Genomic DNA, 17,995 nt, shown 5'->3' on the forward strand with positions numbered 1-17,995 from the left:
AAATAAACCAAAATGTAGATATAATCAAAACTCCCTTGCTGGCTACTGCCCTGATGATGTTATTTGAAATGATTTTCTGACTTTTCCCTGAGTTTTTTTGTCATAGCAAAGCACCGCCTACTACGGCAATGTTGCATCAGAATCGCAATATCCGGGCAACGTCATCAGCCCTTACCCGGCACCAGTACAGTACAGTACAGCATAGACTTGCAAAAGTTATCTCTTAAACTGAGGTAGCCTTTCACTTGTTATGGCTGACCAAACTGTCGTGGAGAAAATGAGCGAATTGCAAGTGGACGAGAAAAAAAAGGTGATGTAACCGGCTACGTTTAAGTCATATTAGCCAGCTAGCAGCTAGTGTAACGTTAGTCAGATTCATGCTGTCATCCAGCAATGCGGTGCTACCCTTTGGCTAGCTAGCCTTTATGAGTAACGTTAGGTTTGCTTTACCCAAAATGTCACTCTCAATATAACTTCAGCGTTAGTTTAATTTTTGTTTCAATCTGTTTAGGCATTAAAATGGTGTTACATTGTCATTAAGCGAGACCAGCCAGCGAGTTTGGTTTGGCTAACGTAGCTAACGTGTTCGGGAGAGAGAATACCCTTTTACGCCAAACTCAATTCAAAATTCGGTGATTTGAATGTTTCACTGTCGCTGAATATATTATTACAGCACATGCAAATAGTGCGTAGATCGTATCCAGGTGAGTCTGAACCAGCGTCATACCAAACTTCTTTGTCTTTTATCCGCTTTCTTCTTGATAAAAGTTCACTAACGTCATAGCGTGAATTTTGGACAGGGGGGAACTGAAAGTGGTAAAGATGGAGGAAAAAAGAAGGCTAAAAGTTCTGCTGGGGACTCTGGAAGCAGGGCAGAGGTACGTTGCTAAATAAAGTGTCATCTATATAGATGCTATTATTAGACATCATAATGTATTGTTTTACAACAACTCATATCATGGTGTACATATTTGTGTAGGTCTTTGTAATTGCATGCCCACACATCTCAAGCAGCCACACACCCATTTTGATTAGATACTAATATAGATTAAAACAATTATTTTAATTTGGTAAAACATTGCACATATTTCGAAGTGCAATGAAAAAAAAAGGTCAACAATGACATCACATTGAGATAGTTCTAGCACGAATGGAAGTTTGAGTTTCAGAACAGAAAATATTTCGACAATCTAAAACACAAACTATAAACGTAATTGGTCCAAGTCCCTTAATACAGTACAGTAAAGTGCTGGTGTGTCTTCGTGCTCTCACTGTTTTGTCCTGTTTGTTCCATAATAATCTACAGTACATACTGTGAAGTAGAAGCTGTGGCAAACTGAGAAGATTAGAAAATAGTGGGTAGACAAAGAAAATAATATTTCAATTCAATATTTTTTAAAATTTTTCATCTCAACCTTCTGTCATGCATGGATAATAATGGTCCGATGTGCAGTTGACTGAGACTCGGGAATTAGCATTAGCATAAACTATTTGTGCAGATTAACCCAATCAGAGTTATTTTAAAGTGACAGCATTTTTCCGCTATCCTCCATTTACTTACACCTTTGGTTCTGTCTAGCTGACACCAGCACCCCAGTACATTGATGAGCGTCTGACTTTGTACGCTAAGCTGAAAGCTGAGCATGAAGCTCTGATGGCAGAGAGGGCTGCGAAGAACAGCCGTGCCATCAAGGTGACTCTGCCCGATGGAAAGGTGGTGGATGCCGAGTCCTGGAAGACTACACCATACCAAGTGGCCTGTGGAATCAGGTCCGTGTGATGATGATGATGATGATGTAACTTTTAAATGTGACACCTCGTTTTCATGTAGCACAAAAAAAGAAGGAAAACCTCAAGGGTGTTTCAGGAATTTATTTTCCAAAGATTAGCTGTCAAGTTTATTTGTACAGACTGTACTCATTGTTACACTTTTAAAAGTCTTCACAACACCCACATTAAAGTGATGGTTCGGAGTAATTTCACCCTAGGGTCCTTTGCACCATGACCTTGAGCCAAACACCCCCCCAGAAGTGGCGTTATCAGCTGAATAGCTTAGCGCAGAGGCTAATGGACCCACGTTTGTATCTCGTAAGTGACCCCACTAATAATGCCCGAAATGATACCAAACGTCTACACTAGTACAAATAGGTTATGTACTCATAAAACGATGGATTGGAAAGTATTAATTTAATATAAACACTTGCCTGCTCTCTGTTGCTGCTGCTGCTGCTAGATGCAGTTAGATGAGTGCTTAGGGCCGTCTACAAATTACTACACCGAAAAGAGATACAACAAAAATATTTATTAATTTAATGATTAAATAAGGTAATGTCTCCAAACTTAGCTCAATTATTACTTGTCTCCTGCTAGTTATACTACAGCACTTATGTTAAATTAAAAAATATTTTTGTTGCATCTCTTTTCGGTGTTGTAATTTGTAGACGTCCCTAAGCACTCGTCTTACAGCAGCAACAACAAAAGCGGAGAGCAGAAGCCAGCAGGCAAAAAATTCTGTTTTCAATCCACTGTTTTATGAATGTATAACCTATTTGCTATCTCAGTGTAGACTCTTTGTATCATTTCGGGCATTATTAGTGGGCTCATTTACGAGATACAAACGTGGGTCCATTAGCCCCTGCGCTAAGCTATTCAGCTGATAACGCTACTCTACGCTAACGCTCCCAATGTTAGACCCAGGTGAAAAAAGCTTCTGGGCGGGTGTTTGGCTCGAGGTCATGGTGCAAAGGACCCTAGGGTGAAATTACTCCAAACCATCACTTTAAATACACAATAATTGGAAATGACACCCGCCAACCTAAGACCGTCCAGCGAAGACAAGAAAATACTCATTAGTGTTAAAAGAAGGAGTGGAAACTTTCTCGTGGCATAGCCTGAGAATACAAAAGGTGCTCGAGACTGTTGATATTTATATAATGATGATAGATTTAAGTTCAAATGACCAGATTGCACAAAACACAGGGAAATGTAAGCATCTCTATGACCATCGTTGTATGAGTGGATGCTGCATTGCTCTGCTTGTTATTTCTTTATGACGCAATGACCACATTGGTGCATATGGCATGTCATTCTAACCTTCTGTGGCGCATGAACCTGTTTTTAGGTCCTAAAATTCTCATGACCAAGGCAATTGGATAGTTTTGTATGCGTGTTGTAATTTCAGAAGCATGGGGGGGCTTCAACGCTTTAAACTCAGTTTAAATAATTATTACTGCATCTCAGATTTCTCTCGATCTTATCTGAAAATAATTTAAAAGAAGATTGCGTTTGAGTCGCCATTATCATATAATCATGCACACATCTTGTAAGCATGTAAAACAAAAATTTGATAATCAGTATTGGAAGGTTTGGATTGGAAGGATGGTTATTATATTGCGATATTTATTTATGTTGAAATGCGCAACAGAATTTAATGGTGTGTTTTTTAATATTTTAGCTATACAGGATGGAAAACAAGATGTTATATTTTGACCTCTTTTGACCAAGCTTATCTGTTCCAGTATACTGTCAGAATATCTTATTTTTGGACATCTGCACATTCATTTGATGTGGAATATTTTTCTGTTTTATGTCCAGTCAAGGCCTCGCCGACAACACAGTGATTGCTAAAGTGAACAACAGTGTATGGGACCTGGACAGGCCACTGGAGGACGACTGCAGCCTTCAGTTGCTCAAGTTTGATGATGAGGAGGCCCAAGCTGTAAGTCAAACTCATCCCTTGTCTGACGCAGACGACGCTTGTTTTTATTTTTTCCCCTCTACATATAGGAGAGAAGAGTGTAGTATAGTTTATTCATCTTAAACACCTTTTTTTGGATGCACAGTTAGCTCCTTCTTGACCACCAAAACTATACTCGCCTGCCTATGAAAAGTATAAGTACAAATTTCAACAATTCTTCCGGTTTTCCCCCATTAAATCTCAGTTGAGTATTCAGAACAATACAGTTTGTTTTTATACATTTGAGAATTATGTGCTAAGGTTATACATTATATTTTGTCAAAAGTAAAGGTGTTAATTAGTTTTTTGGGATTTTGTCAGTGTACTGTGATTTTAACAAATACGATAATTACTGATCAGTACACACATCTCGCAGAGTTCGTTCAACCTTATTGATATGTAGTCAGGACAGGCAAGGTTAAATTGATGAGTGAGGTTTACAATCAATATTAAATGTCAAAGCTCTGTGATTTACCAGCTGTCTGAGCCACAAAGACATTAAGAGGAGACGTGAGAATGTAAAACACTGCTGCAATCATGTACTAAAAGTCATAAAAGTGGCAGCAACTGGTCTATAAGAGAATAACCAGACTTGTTCCTAAATTAAAAGTCCAATTTTATCATCATTGTCTATACAAGCTGCTGAGTATTTTACCGGAAGAAGAGCAATTTGTCAGTTCACGTACATAAGAAATTCCAAAGTCTCAGCAGGTTTTATAGCATATTTTTCAACATTTCTTTTGTGTCAACAGAAGTGATTTTACACAATGTAAGTGGTTTCACTTTTTTCCAAAAGCTTTAACAAAGTCTGCAGCACAATGAATGATTGTAACAAGGTCAACAATCTTGATTTTCCAGTAAAGCCATACTTCCCATTCTTAGTAAACACAAAAGGATGGATTGCACTGCAGTTTCTGCTAATAAAGTAATATTTTTGTTGTATATTGTTTTAGGTTTACTGGCACTCCAGTGCCCATATCTTGGGTGAAGCCATGGAGAGGGTGTATGGAGGCTGCCTCTGCTACGGTCCCCCCATTGAGAACGGCTTCTACTATGACATGTTCCTGGAGAACAATGAGTGAGTCACACAGGCTTTGGGTTCAGATTTGTCTGTACAATTATTGGTGTTAGTCAGCTCTTATTGTTATTTTGGTGTGTACTTCAATGCTTGGCAACGGTCTGGTTCACTGACTGGTGGCAAACACAAAACAGGTTGATTGGAATGACACTAATGCTGTCAAGCCGTATTTTTCTTGGGTGTGGATTTTAAATGACATCTTTTTATATACGTATGCTCATAGGATTGGAAGCCTAAAAGCACATCTATTCAAAACACAGAACTAGAGATTGCTTCTGAGAAGCTTTGAAAATGTATTGAGACTCCTTCAGAAATTTGAACAACTTTTTCACTTGACCTTTCCCTGAAACAGATGCATTCCTCCCTGCTGCAGGAGAGCGTGAGGAGAGCTGTCTAATTAATTCTACAACCTCTTTAATTAAGTCATTTTATGCAAATGGAATTCTTGGAGAATGTTGTTTGCAAGCATATTTTGACATTGCTCAAGCCCTAAAGCCAAGGACTTTTAAGTACTTGCCCATGCCCGGCTGAGGTTATCAGTTTCTGGATATCAAAGAATTACATTGGTGAACAAAAGGTCTGGCCACATGGCTTATTGGTCACATCCATGATGCCCTCTAGAAACACTGGCAGACAGAGTAAGACACAGTTATTGTCATTGAATGTAATGCTCTTGTTGTGTTTCTCTTTTGATGTTTTGGACAGGGGCGTATCGAGCAATGACTTTCCATGTCTGGAGACCTTGTGCAAGAAAATTATCAAGGAGAAGCAGCCATTTGAGAGGCTCGAGATAAAGAAGGAAACTCTGTTGGAAATGTTTAAGGTATTTGAATACACAAGCGCATAAAAAAAAAAAAAAGGAACACTTAATAAGTAACAGAACTCTAAAACTACTTCTGCTCCTTGACAGTACAACAAGTTTAAATGCCGCATTCTGAATGAGAAGGTTACCACTCCCACCACCACGGTTTACAGGTGAGTCCTGGCCCTGTGCATGTCAACGTTTTTGTCTTTAAATTAGAATTCTGGTGATAAACTATATTTTTTGTAGTGTCAACAGAACCCATTTAAAATACCAAAACCATGAATACATTGATCCTACTGACTGAGTATTGTCTCTGTTGCCAAAGCCTGATATAGCATATTCCTCTGTGTCATATGCTTTGTTTATTACAATGAACATGGGCGCTGTATTATTAGGGAAATGTTTGCTAAAAAGCTGGTGCCTAGCTGTACTAAGAAATTCATCTGTCCCATTAAAGTATTTAATCATGAATTTGTGACTTGTTTTTAAATATTTACGTCTTCAGCAGTGTCAGAGATCGGTCTGGAAGTCGGAGAGTACTGAGAGATTAACGCGTTCTTGGTTTTGGTCTTTTTATGGGATTTGATAACAATGACAGAAATATACTATATATAGAATATTGCTAGCCTTATCCTAAATGCAACACTTATACTATTCTTGTAAACACACTTGTAAAAACACTAAACATTCTGCATTTTAGGTGTGGTCCCTTAATTGACTTGTGTCGCGGGCCCCATGTGAGACATACAGGGAAAATCAAGGCACTTAAGATCCACAAGGTGAGCCATGTATTGTTAGTGTATATGTGGACATATTGTTGAATAAAACAAGTAGTATTTCATGTACTGTATTCTGTGCCCTGAATGTCGAGTAAGCACATATGTCCCCATTTCAGAGCAGAGTTGCCTCTCAAGGGATTTGATGGACCCAAAAGACTGATTAAAGCTAACATATTTCTTTTGTCGTGTGCTAGAATTCGTCTACATACTGGGAGGGAAAGGCGGACATGGAAACCCTCCAGAGGATCTACGGAATCTCCTTCCCTGACCCCAAAATGCTCAAAGAGTGGGAGAAGTTTCAGGAGGAAGCCAAGAACAGAGATCACCGCAAACTGGGCCGGGTAAGAATTGAGATGCGAAGAAACTACCAGTAGAAAGAGTTGATTTCCATGGTAATTTTGAAATAGTCTCCTACAGGTTTTATTCTTACAAACAAAGGTTTTTCACTGTATTTTATGAAATACCGGTAGAATACTTCTAAAGTATAAGAACCAGAATTGGTTTTGATGTGTGTCTGATGTTACCAAGTCACACTTTCTCAACAGACAGGATATTAAAAGCCATTTCTGAAGTGTGAAAATATAGTGTGTATATATAGTATACTCTGGGTGCATTTGTAGCAGTTTTTAAATGTCAGAATAATGTTTCAGAAAGTATCACTTACTTTGTGAATTGTTAGAAAGTTGGTCATTTACATGTATTGTTAATATATATGTCAATTAAGCATTATAAAAACAAATTATCCATGCCATATTTTAAGTTTTGAGTGATGCCAAAATTATGCCATGGCATAATGCAGCATTCACTTAGATGTTACTTTAAGTGTGTGTGTGTGTGTGTGTGTGTGTGTGTGTGTGTGTGTGTGTGTGTGTGTGTGTGTGTGTGTGTGTGTGTGTGTGTGTGTGTGTGTGTGTGTGTGTGTGTTGTGTGTGTGCAGGGTAGGATATATAAATAACAGGTGTGGAAAAGCGATCTGAGCAGGAGACGGAGTACATTGTCAGACAAACCCTAGTTACTTTAAATATGTTATGAGCAGTTGCATTATTTCAAAGTGAAACCAGTTTGGCCTGGGTGGTGGCTCTTTGTAGTTTTCCATCACAATAACAAACCCTTTATTTTTATATATATAATTTTGTTTTTTTAGGAGCAGGACCTGTTCTTCTTCCATGACTTGAGTCCAGGAAGCTGCTTCTTCATGCCTAAGGGAGCCTTCATCTACAACACCCTGATTGAGTTCATCAGAGTAAGTCAAAAACTGTCTGACACACAGTGGACAAATTGCTGTGACCTCACTCCAAACTTTAAGACATAAAAAAAAAAAAGACTGAGGGTATAATTCAGAAAGTTTAAATTGGCAGGGAAGCTTGGGGAGAACAGATTTGGACCTTTAGTTGGCCTGTGCAATAATAATGGCTTTATATATTCACAAGATGTATTGCTGCAGTTTTAAATCACTTTAGCGTCATATTCTTTTATAGAGAGGGGTAGGAAAGGATTAGTTATATGTTCATAATACAACTTGGTCATGGTCTTAAAACCAATGAAAGGCTAATTAATCAATTTTTTGAAACCAGGAGCTGCGCATATAAAATGTTTTAGTTTCACAACTATAACAAAAGGATTTTTATTTTTTATTTCCACATAAACATGTGCATAAAAATACAATAAAATGCAAAATCATATGTGTGCCCTCTCTTCCCACAACAATAATGCTATAACCATAATGCTGTAAATAGATATTGACACATCACATTTTTCTGTCTCACTTGGTTTTCAGTCATAATGCAGTGCACATTAGAAGCAATTTCACTTTGATGTGGTAAAATAGATTTCTGACTGGGGAGTAGTGGGATGTGTTTATTTAACAGGCACGCAACAAAATACCTTGCGCATCCAACTGTTTGTAGGGTATATGACTGTCGGGATAGAAATGCCTACCATTTCCTTTCAGTTTAGCCCAAATCCCCTTCATCATGTGTAAACCAACTGGGATGTGAATATGCAGCGGTTTAAATGTTTTCTGAGGTAGTTTACTTTTTCAAAATGAATGTTTTAGATGAAAAGCTCTATTTATCAGCGAGTCCCCAGGTGTTGACAAATAGTTTTACCAGTTGTTTGTAGTTGTGATGTGTACAGAGCATTATGGTATATACTCAGAATTCTCACAAAGATGATTTCACTATTAAGACTGTCTTATGTCTGTCTTTGGCAGAGTGAGTACAGGAAGAGAGGTTTCCAGGAGGTGGTGACACCCAACATCTACAATAGTAAGCTGTGGCAGACCTCCGGCCATTGGCAGCACTACAGCGACAACATGTTCTCCTTCGAGGCAGAGAAGGAGACCTTCGCCCTTAAACCCATGAATTGCCCGGGACACTGGTGAGGCCTCCTTTTCCTCACATTCAGAGTTGTTTGAAAATACGGTTTTAATTTCAGCAAAGGACTAGAAAAGAATTAACATAAAATGTAAAGAAAAAAACACCCACACTGTGAATCAAGTCTTGCTCCAGTGTGAAATAGATATGTTTTGTTGGTTTCTGTCTCTAATCAGAGAAACGACTTTGTTGGAGCCAAGGTTGTTTGTTCACTAAATGTGTTGGTAGCCTTTAATGAGCTCAGAGTATTGTTATTTAATCTTGGTACAATATTTAGTACCTGTGGCAAACCGGCACAACCATTAAGCAATGTTTTCCCACACTTAAATAGCTTAATAAGAGTTTGCAGAGTGGTTTTGTTATCAGGAGTTGGCACAGTCATTGTGAAATGGCTTCATATTTTACTGCTAGATTTGTCATCCAGTTCCGCTCAACTCGTAATGGACCACTGTGTTGTTGAATGACCCAGTTCAATTTACTGCTGAATGCTGCATTGCAGTGTGAAGAGCCAGACTGCAGCTCTTTGTATTAAAATCTTTTATCTTCTTTTTACTGTTCCAATCTTTGTGCTATCCACATTGGCAAACCCTCTGGAGATCATACTGAAATGGAAATTGAGCTTTCAAACACATTTGTGTTAGATCTCAGTTAAATCAAATATTGAATGCAGTCTTTCATAGTAGTATTGAAGCAGTAGAGCAATTTTTTGTTTTTGTGATAACTTAAGGTTGAAGTAGGCAGTAATTTGTGTCGTTTTTATGTGATGCCTGGCTCTGTTTGGCTGCAGTCTGATGTTTGATCACCGTCCACGCTCCTGGAGAGAGTTGCCCCTTCGCATGGCCGACTTTGGCGTTCTGCACAGGAACGAGCTGTCAGGAGCCCTGACAGGCCTCACCCGTGTCCGCCGCTTCCAGCAGGATGATGCTCATATCTTCTGCACCATGGACCAGGTGAGGCTTGGACAATGGTGCATTGACAATACTCTGCCAAGTTTATACATTTTGGATTCAAATGTGATGAAAAGGTTGCCTGATGGCACCAATAAATTTGGCTTTAAAGGGTTATTCTGCCAATTTTACACATCAGCCTGTTTAAAAAAACAAAACAAAAAAAAACATGTGGAGTACTACTGTACATGTGAAAAAGTTGTATAAAGCCTTTTTGCGTCTCCAGAGGGAGCTGCTTGAAGTCTTGATTAATTATCTTAAAGGTCCCATGGCATGAAATTGTTTTTTTTTTACATTAATATGCGTTCCCCCAGCCTGCCTATGTTCCCCCAGTGGCTAGAAATGGTGATAGGTGTAAACCAAGCCCTGGGTATCCTGCTCTGCCTTTTGCGAAAATGAAAGCTCAGATGGGCCGATCTGGAATCTTGCTCCTTATGAGGTCATAAGGAGCAAAGTTACCTCCCCTTTCTCTGCTTTGCCCACCCAGAGAATTTAGCCCACCCATGAGAGAGAGACATCATGGCTTTCAAACAAGCAAAGTGGCAGTTGGTCAAGGCCACACCCCCACCCTCCACCTTGGCACATACTAAGGAAAGTTCATTGTGGGACTGGCTCTAGTGGCTGTAATTCTGCACCAAGGCTGAATTTCGGGAAAGAGACTTCAGATACAGTATTAGGGGACCACTCAGGTCTATATAAAAGCATCCAAAGAGCACCATGTCATGGGACCTTTTAAGTGGCCTTACTCAGACAGCGTCAGTTGCAGCTGAAGACTACAAGTTTGAAAGTGAAAATAAATCTGAGGGTGTGGAGAAAGAAGGGATCTTACCAGACATCTATAACCCGCTCTTCATGTCTGCTCGAGGCTCCATTAGCCACTACTGGTGTAACACACACACAATTCTCCAACCGAACTGTCGAAGTTGCATTGTGGGTAATGTAAGTGCCAGGTTTTGACAAGGAAGAGGAATGAATGTGTGGAATAAGAAGGACAAAATCTCTGGTTCTACTGTATCAATTTTGATACTAACACACACTAAAAACTGTTCGTCATGAATCTGACAATGTTATGGGAGAGCAAAGCTAAATTGGTATATATATGCATTTCCAAGAAAAAAAAACACTTCAATGCAAGTTAAACAATGCTAAGACAAAAAAACAAACGCACAGCGGTAAACAGTGGGAAGCAATCACAGTTTACTGAGAAGTGGCTTTCTGTGGAGAAGAATTTATACTTGTTTGAAGAAGGCCAGTTTTGAAGGCTCTCAGTAAATCAGTGTCTTGCTGGGACAGTTTATTGAATAAATTCAGGTAACGTTGTCAGTGAACGGTCTGTCACATTCTCAGGTTAAGTGAGAGGACTCCACAAGCTGCCGCAGCGTGGTGTAGCAATTTGCATGTTAAGTTATTTCACCAAAGAGGAGCGCTGCCAATATCGATGCGCACAAACACAATTTTGGAAGACAGAAGTGATTTCCTAATTGCTCTATTCTAATGTAGAGACACAGCAACTTACAACTTTTGTCAGTAATGTTAGTGGATTGGATGGGTAATCATTTGACTGCACTTTGTACACAAATTGTTTGTTTCCATTTTTAATTTTTCACTTTGACTGCAGCAGCTAGAAAGTACTGGTTGTTGTCGTTTTTGAATCGAATCTTGACATTTTCTGAATCGTGCACCCCTAACTGTTAGTGTCTTTTGTGACTTACCAAATTCAAATGTAAAGCAAACTGCAAAGGAGAGTATATGTTCTTATGTTATACTTGCCATGTAGTTTATTATCATGTCTGCAGATGGTAGCTTACGGTTAGGACTTGGGACAGAGAGTTATCCCTCTTGAACAGAGGCGCTTGTTTTTAATTTTTCTTCTCTGTTTTAGATCCTGTTTGACCGCATGTCTTTTGACATCCAAGCTGCTTGCTTGAGAAACAGTCATGTATCATGTACATCCAATAAGATGAACTGTTTATCCTCATTCTTGTGATTATATCGTATGATGGTTCATGAGAAATTGAACATGCAGCTCTTTCACAATGGATTATGCTAATTCTCTCACATTGTTTGTTTTACCCTAGATTGAGGAGGAGATCAAGGGCTGCCTGGATTTCCTGCGGACTGTGTATGAGGTGTTTGGCTTCACTTTCAAACTCAACCTCTCCACAAGACCAGAGAAGTTCCTGGGGGACCCGGACGTCTGGGACCAAGCAGAAAAGGTAATCGGAAGGCCTCTTGTTTCTCTCGTATGGTTAAATTGAGAACCGCACTCTCACAAAGTCTCACTGGAGAATTAAGATGCTGATCTGTGATATTATCAAGATGGAAATGTTGGAACCACTTCAAAGGACAGCACATGGAAATTTAATTTGTAGACCTGGAGAATATTTATACTTTAATGAAGATGTTTTTTTTCTGTAGAGCTGCTATCTGTTCCGAAGCAGAAAATGCTCGTTCATCTCCAGAGAATCTAGTACAGTGCAGTCACCGTCTGCCTTTGCTGTCAAATCAAATTCACTCTCTGTGGACTAGAGCTATATTTTACATCTTGGGTTCAGCTCAAAGTTTCTCTGGGAGAGAACAGGTAGTGTTTAAAACTATTTTGAACAAAATAATAAGAGTGAGTGAGTTAAACTGAGTGATAATGAGTGTATTGCTCGGTGCTTTCGGCATTAGATGAAACACAGTTAGGGCCCTATCTTGCACTCAGCGCAATTGCCTTTGTACACCGACGCATGTATCATTCCTATTTTGCACCCGACGCACAGCGGACTTTTCCCTCCACAGACGCTCGTCGGTAAATTAGGGAATGTATTTGCGCTCCAGGGGGCGGTTCAGCGAAAAGAGGAGGCGTGTTCCGGCGCAAACGTTACCTGGTGCTATTTTGCAGTTTCAGAAAACAATTCCGCCATTGACCAGGAAAAACCTGGTCTAAAGTCAGTGGCGCTAGTCTAAAGTCAGTAGCGCGTTATTCAGATGCTATTTTAGGGGCGCTTGCTTGGCCATAATGTAGCGTGCAAACCATACATAATTACAAAGGAAAATATTACTGAAAATGCGCTTCAGGTGTTTGGATAGGTCAGGAGGCACTTTACAGTACAGTCCTCAAAAAGTCGCAGCATTCTTTGTGGCTTGTTGTGTTTTACACATTTCCATGAATCATGGATGTGTTGATGACATAAATGAGGAAATATTAGAGGACTTAAGGAGACGTGATGTTGAACTACGGCGAGATCTGGTCCGGGAGTAATGCCGCATGCGCCCTGATGGAGCGGGTGGACGGAGATGGAGTGGGGGAGGAGGAAGGGGCACAACAAGTGCAGGTGGTGCGTTTGAGAGGCTCCACGCCCATGGCTGCAGCAAAATCCTCTCCAGACTTGAGGAGATGCGCCCGGAGCGGTCGCGAGCAAAATCGCCACTCGGCCAAGACGGGCATTTATTACTTTGCCGCATCCCGGACAGCTCCCGCTGGCGTGCGCCAGGCAAATCCGGCCATAATATAGCAATACCCGCCATAGAACAAGCGCCCTGCTCTTAAAGGGAATGTGAGATGACGCTCTGATTGGTTTATTGCACGTTACGCCCAAACCACACCTAGCTACTTCAGACCAACCCATTTTAGATTTGCGTCGGGCGCAAGAGTCATTTATCCCGCCGGTATAATAGCAACAGCGCCCAAGATCCGCCCACAAAGCTACTTGCGTTTTGCGTTTCATACTTGCGTTTCAGATCGTTAAAATAGGGCCCTTAGTGTCTCTCTTGGGACAACTTCTAGTCAAACAGATGAATCAGTAAAATCACTAAATGACAGTTGTTGGATAAAGGTGCCACACGTATACTGTATTGTTTTATCAGTAGCACAAGTATATGGTTTATTAGTCTGACAAGCCTTTACTGGCAGGCTCTGAATGAATGAAAAGGTATCTGGTGACAAAGACACCCCATGCGTTGAATTTTTAAGCAGGGTGAGATGTTCTTTCACATGACATTTGTTTTCCTCTTGATCTGATTGTTTAGAGGGCCGTTTGATTTCACCAGTGAATTATTACATCTGCAGTGCACATTGCAACGCTGCCTCAAAGATGTTTTGATTATTGTTTAGTTTTTTACTGTTGGAAACTGAATAAGATTATGCTTTTTATGCCTCACTGTCCCAAACCATGTGTCATCTCCCCCTTCATTGATTGTGATATTTTTATCATATTGATTGACGTTTTTTTTGTGGCAAAATGCATTCTCTGTTTTGTCAACAGGAAATGCTCCATTTTTCTCACCCACTAGAACGATTTAACTTGGTCTTAGGGTACAACAAATCAAAGCCCACAGGGAACTGTATCCACATTCATACTTGAACAGATGGAAACTCAATAAGTGTGGTAAAATGTGAGCCATATATAATGCAGATATGGATACTTTATAAACGTTAAAGAGCTCCTTTTTAATTTCCATCTCTGGTTAAGTCAGTGGTGTTCTGTCCGTAGTGCTTCATTTTAACTGAATTTCCAAGTGTGTCTTTTGCCCGCTGGCAGCAGCACATTACTCATGATAAGTTATTTTTAACATGTTATTTTATTAATAATCAATCCAGTGGCCACAGTACTTTTTTTAAATATTAAACACTGTAGTCTGCTGATGGACAGAATAGACCAGAGAACTTAAAGACTACAGCATAGAGATTGTGCTGTTTCTTTCTCACTGCGTGGGTAATAATAATAATAATAATAATAATAATAATAGTATACCTCTCTCAGTAAGTCACAGTTCTCAAATTAGGGATACTATGAGTATGACCAGTTTAATATCTGGAGCTATGAAGAAAAAAAAAAAAAGAAAAAGATAATTAGAATAGTTCTGCAGCTGTTTAGTTGACCTATCAGGACACTTTTCTCTGAGGGAACCATTTCCTAAATTCAGCACTGACTTTTTATGATTAATGTTTGCATGCACAAAGGTGGAAAATTGTATACACGAGAAACTGACTGAAAAACTTGGCATCAGTGACTGGAACCGAACTTGCTGCATGTTTCCCTCACCTCATTAAATCCCTCGAGCAACCATAAAATATTATTGAGACGTTAACATTTCTCAGTTCAGTGATTAGTTCCAGATGAAGGAAATGTCAGGTCTAAACATACAGCTTTGCTTAACACCCCTGTTTACTTGCGTGTTGGTCAGCCATTGATAGTGTAACAAAACACTAATTGTTTGTTTTTACAGCAACTGGAGAGCAGCTTGAATGACTTTGGGGAGAAATGGATTCTCAATCCCGGTGATGGAGCTTTTTATGGACCAAAGGTGAGCCATGCACTGCAGTAATGATGCCCTTTTAACTGAAACAGCAGGAGGATTAGCTGCTGATGACTTGCGTCGTTTCTTTGCAGATTGACATTCAGATCAAGGATGCCATCGGTCGGTACCATCAGTGTGCCACAATTCAGCTTGATTTCCAGCTTCCGATCCGCTTCAATCTCACCTTTGTCAGGTAACTCTTCTACTGCTTTAGACACATTTTTTAAGTAAAATGGCATAAAAAAAAAGTTCTTTTTTTCCATTCCAAATACACATGTGCATCATAGAATTAAACATACAGTTAACATAGTGGCATATGGGATAACATTAAGTGCTGATGTGAAAGCAAAACATAGCATTGGCTTGAATGAAACTGTGATGTGCATTTATGGAGAAGTACCAAGATTTTAGTAGCTGCCCCAGAGGCTATAGATTTTTTATATTTTGCTGTTAAATGGTTTTTACCGTATTATAAAAAAACAAACAAAAAAACAATGCAGCTCGAACGCTGAGAATGTACTTATTTCTCCAGATGATCACTGTTTCTTTCCTTTTGGATGTTTCTTTTTAAGTGAGTTCCTAATTTCCCCCCCCCCCTTCAAATGATTTTGTAGTCATGATGGCGACGACAAGAAGAGACCAGTGATCATCCACAGAGCTATCCTGGGATCAGTAGAGAGGATGATCGCTATTCTGACTGAAAGCTACGGAGGCAAATGGTTTGTAAACAATCAATTTAAAAAAAGGTTGATTTGTCGAGTAGGCGCCGACATAGACATTTTTGTTTCATTGCATTTCCTCCTGAGCACGGTTAATGACTTTCGGATTCACTGAACAGAAAAAGAAAAAAAAGAACACTTCTTTGGGGGTGTAAATAATTGCACAGGTACCTGTCCTGCTTTTCTGCTAACCAGTTGAATGTGTCGTGTTGGGTTTCAGGCCACTGTGGCTCTCTCCTCATCAAGTGATGGTTGTACCTGTCGGACCGACCTGTGAGGACTACGCTCAGAAGGTAACCACTGACCACAGCTACTCTAGTCCATAGTCTCACTCCAAGAATTAGATTTAACTTTATTCTCATTGCACGGTCACTAAGACAATGAAATGCAGCTTAGCATCAAACCACAAGTACAAAAAGCAGTAAAGTGCAGAGTAATGTACATATGTGAAGTACAATGTTATTACAACTGATGGCTAGAGCAACAAAAAACGAAACCCAAGTTTACCTTTCAAATGTGTGAAATCTTGGACCTTTGATAATTTTTTGTGTTAAACGCATTGTTACTTGCACAAAACAGCCTATTTATAAACAGCTGCACAGTCAAGATATTAATATCTAAGTTATTGAAAAAAAAAACAGAATCTGTAGAAGTCTATTAAAAATGATAAAAGGAAATGAATGAAATGCAATAACGTGCTGGCATGGATTCAACTGTTGTCTCTCTGATAATGTGGCAGGTCAAGCAGGACTTCCACAACAACGGCTTCATGACTGATGTGGATCTCGACCCCGGCTGCACTCTGAACAAAAAGATCAGAAATGCACAGCTGGCGCAGTACAACTTTATCCTGGGTCAGTGGCAACACACTCTCTTTCACTCTTCTGTCTGTTTCCTCTCTTTATCTTTGTTATCTCTTTCGCACTGTCCATCTAGATATTGATTTTTTTTTTTTCTTTCCTCTTTGCATGTTTCCCTGCTTGGAAAAGTGGTGGGAGAGAAGGAGAAGACGAGTAACACTGTGAATGTACGCACCCGAGATAACAAAGTCCACGGCGAGCGCACTGTGGAGGAGTGCATTGAGCGTCTGAAACAACTCAAGACCTGCAGGAGTCGAAATGCTGAAGAGGACTTCTGAGCTTTTCTCAAACTCGCTGCTATCAGCTCGTCCTTCTCTCAACAGTACCTCGGGTCTTGCAACTTTAAAGGGCCATATAGTTGAAATCAATTTTTGAGGGATAAAACTACTTTTACATTGGTGCCTAGTCTCTGCTTTTTGTCCTCTAGAAGTCACATTTTTTTCAGATTTAACCGTTGTCTTTTTACCTGGTGTCTTCCATTGCCTCTTTACTGTATCATTAGTTTTTGGTTATAAAGTCTTATGGTTTCTGTACACCATGGAATGAAGTATATTTGTCCTTATGCCTTCCGCTTATATGGAAATACAACTAGTGAGACTCCAATATGACTAGGTCTTTAAACAGCTGATTGATGAACTGATGAAAACAAATGAGGGGAAATGGTTTGTTACAGTTTGTATCATTCTTTCTTCAGGGAATTGTACATCAGTTACAATTTTGATTATTAAATGATCTATTCTTAATTTGTGTTGTAATTTTTTTTATAAAGTTTACCTTTTACTTTTCCATGTTGAAATTTCAGCAGCAGTTTCTTTCTTCAGAACTGTCTTCTTAATTAAGCAGCTGCAAACAAGCTGTCAGGGTGTGAAGAAAAAGAAAAATTAGCATTAAAAGCATAACATAATTACAGCAATAAAAGTAATTGTGTAGCTGACAAAGTCAACATGTACTGAAATCCAGACTATAAACCAACAAGTACAATATATGGTTCTATGTTCTACTAACAGTCTATATCATTTAAGAAATGTGGTGTTTTTCAAGTCACAACTCAATTCATAAGTTCAAGATCCTGCATATTCAGGGCCAACTTTTGAAATTATTAAGATAGTTAAGAGTGGAAACATCTAATTTTTCCACAAGAGAGTGGAGGTTTGGATGGGAGTTGGAGTATCAGAAAGTTGTTGTGCTACAGTAAAAGTGGATCCTTATCACCATATCCTCCACTCGTTCATCATCACTTAGGATGGAAATTGGTGATGTGCTTGAGGGTAAACACCTGATGCTTCTCATTATTACATGCTTACTGAACTCAGGGACCATTTACTTTTGCTGTCCGCAACATTACACAAGATATGAGATATTTTTCAGTCAAATACTCTGCTTAATATAATTAAAACTGCTTTCATAAAA

The 17,995-nt window shown here is 39.4% G+C and overlaps 1 protein-coding gene across 1 annotated transcript; it reads left to right on the plus strand.

Moving 5' to 3' along the window:
• The first annotated feature begins 140 nt into the window (after positions 1 to 140).
• tars1 (threonyl-tRNA synthetase 1) lies at positions 141 to 17,328 on the plus strand. Its single transcript, XM_039804004.1, has 19 exons — positions 141 to 310; positions 801 to 878; positions 1,580 to 1,770; positions 3,595 to 3,718; positions 4,690 to 4,814; positions 5,520 to 5,637; positions 5,725 to 5,789; positions 6,320 to 6,398; positions 6,593 to 6,739; positions 7,543 to 7,641; positions 8,611 to 8,777; positions 9,561 to 9,723; positions 11,799 to 11,936; positions 14,935 to 15,012; positions 15,099 to 15,199; positions 15,621 to 15,725; positions 15,946 to 16,018; positions 16,465 to 16,579; positions 16,715 to 17,328. Exons 1-19 carry the CDS (start codon positions 251 to 253, stop codon positions 16,861 to 16,863), a joined length of 2,175 nt encoding a protein of 724 aa, XP_039659938.1. The 5' UTR covers positions 141 to 250; the 3' UTR covers positions 16,864 to 17,328.
• The last annotated feature ends 667 nt before the right edge of the window (positions 17,329 to 17,995 follow it).

Source organism: Perca fluviatilis, chromosome 6 (assembly GCF_010015445.1).
Source record: "Perca fluviatilis chromosome 6, GENO_Pfluv_1.0, whole genome shotgun sequence".
NCBI classification, from domain to species: Eukaryota; Metazoa; Chordata; class Actinopteri; order Perciformes; family Percidae; genus Perca; species Perca fluviatilis.

What these genes read in the sequence shown, in the direction of transcription:
- tars1 (XM_039804004.1), top strand. Translation starts at nt 251, where the DNA reads ATGGCTGACCAAACTGTCGTGGAGAAAATGAGCGAATTGCAAGTGGAC. An exon ending in CTCTGTTGGAAATGTTTAAG is followed by an intron (nt 5,638 to 5,724) that starts GTATTTGAATAC and finishes GCTCCTTGACAG; the next exon opens with TACAACAAGTTTAAATGCCG. An exon ending in AGGCACTTAAGATCCACAAG is followed by an intron (nt 6,399 to 6,592) that starts GTGAGCCATGTA and finishes GTCGTGTGCTAG; the next exon opens with AATTCGTCTACATACTGGGA.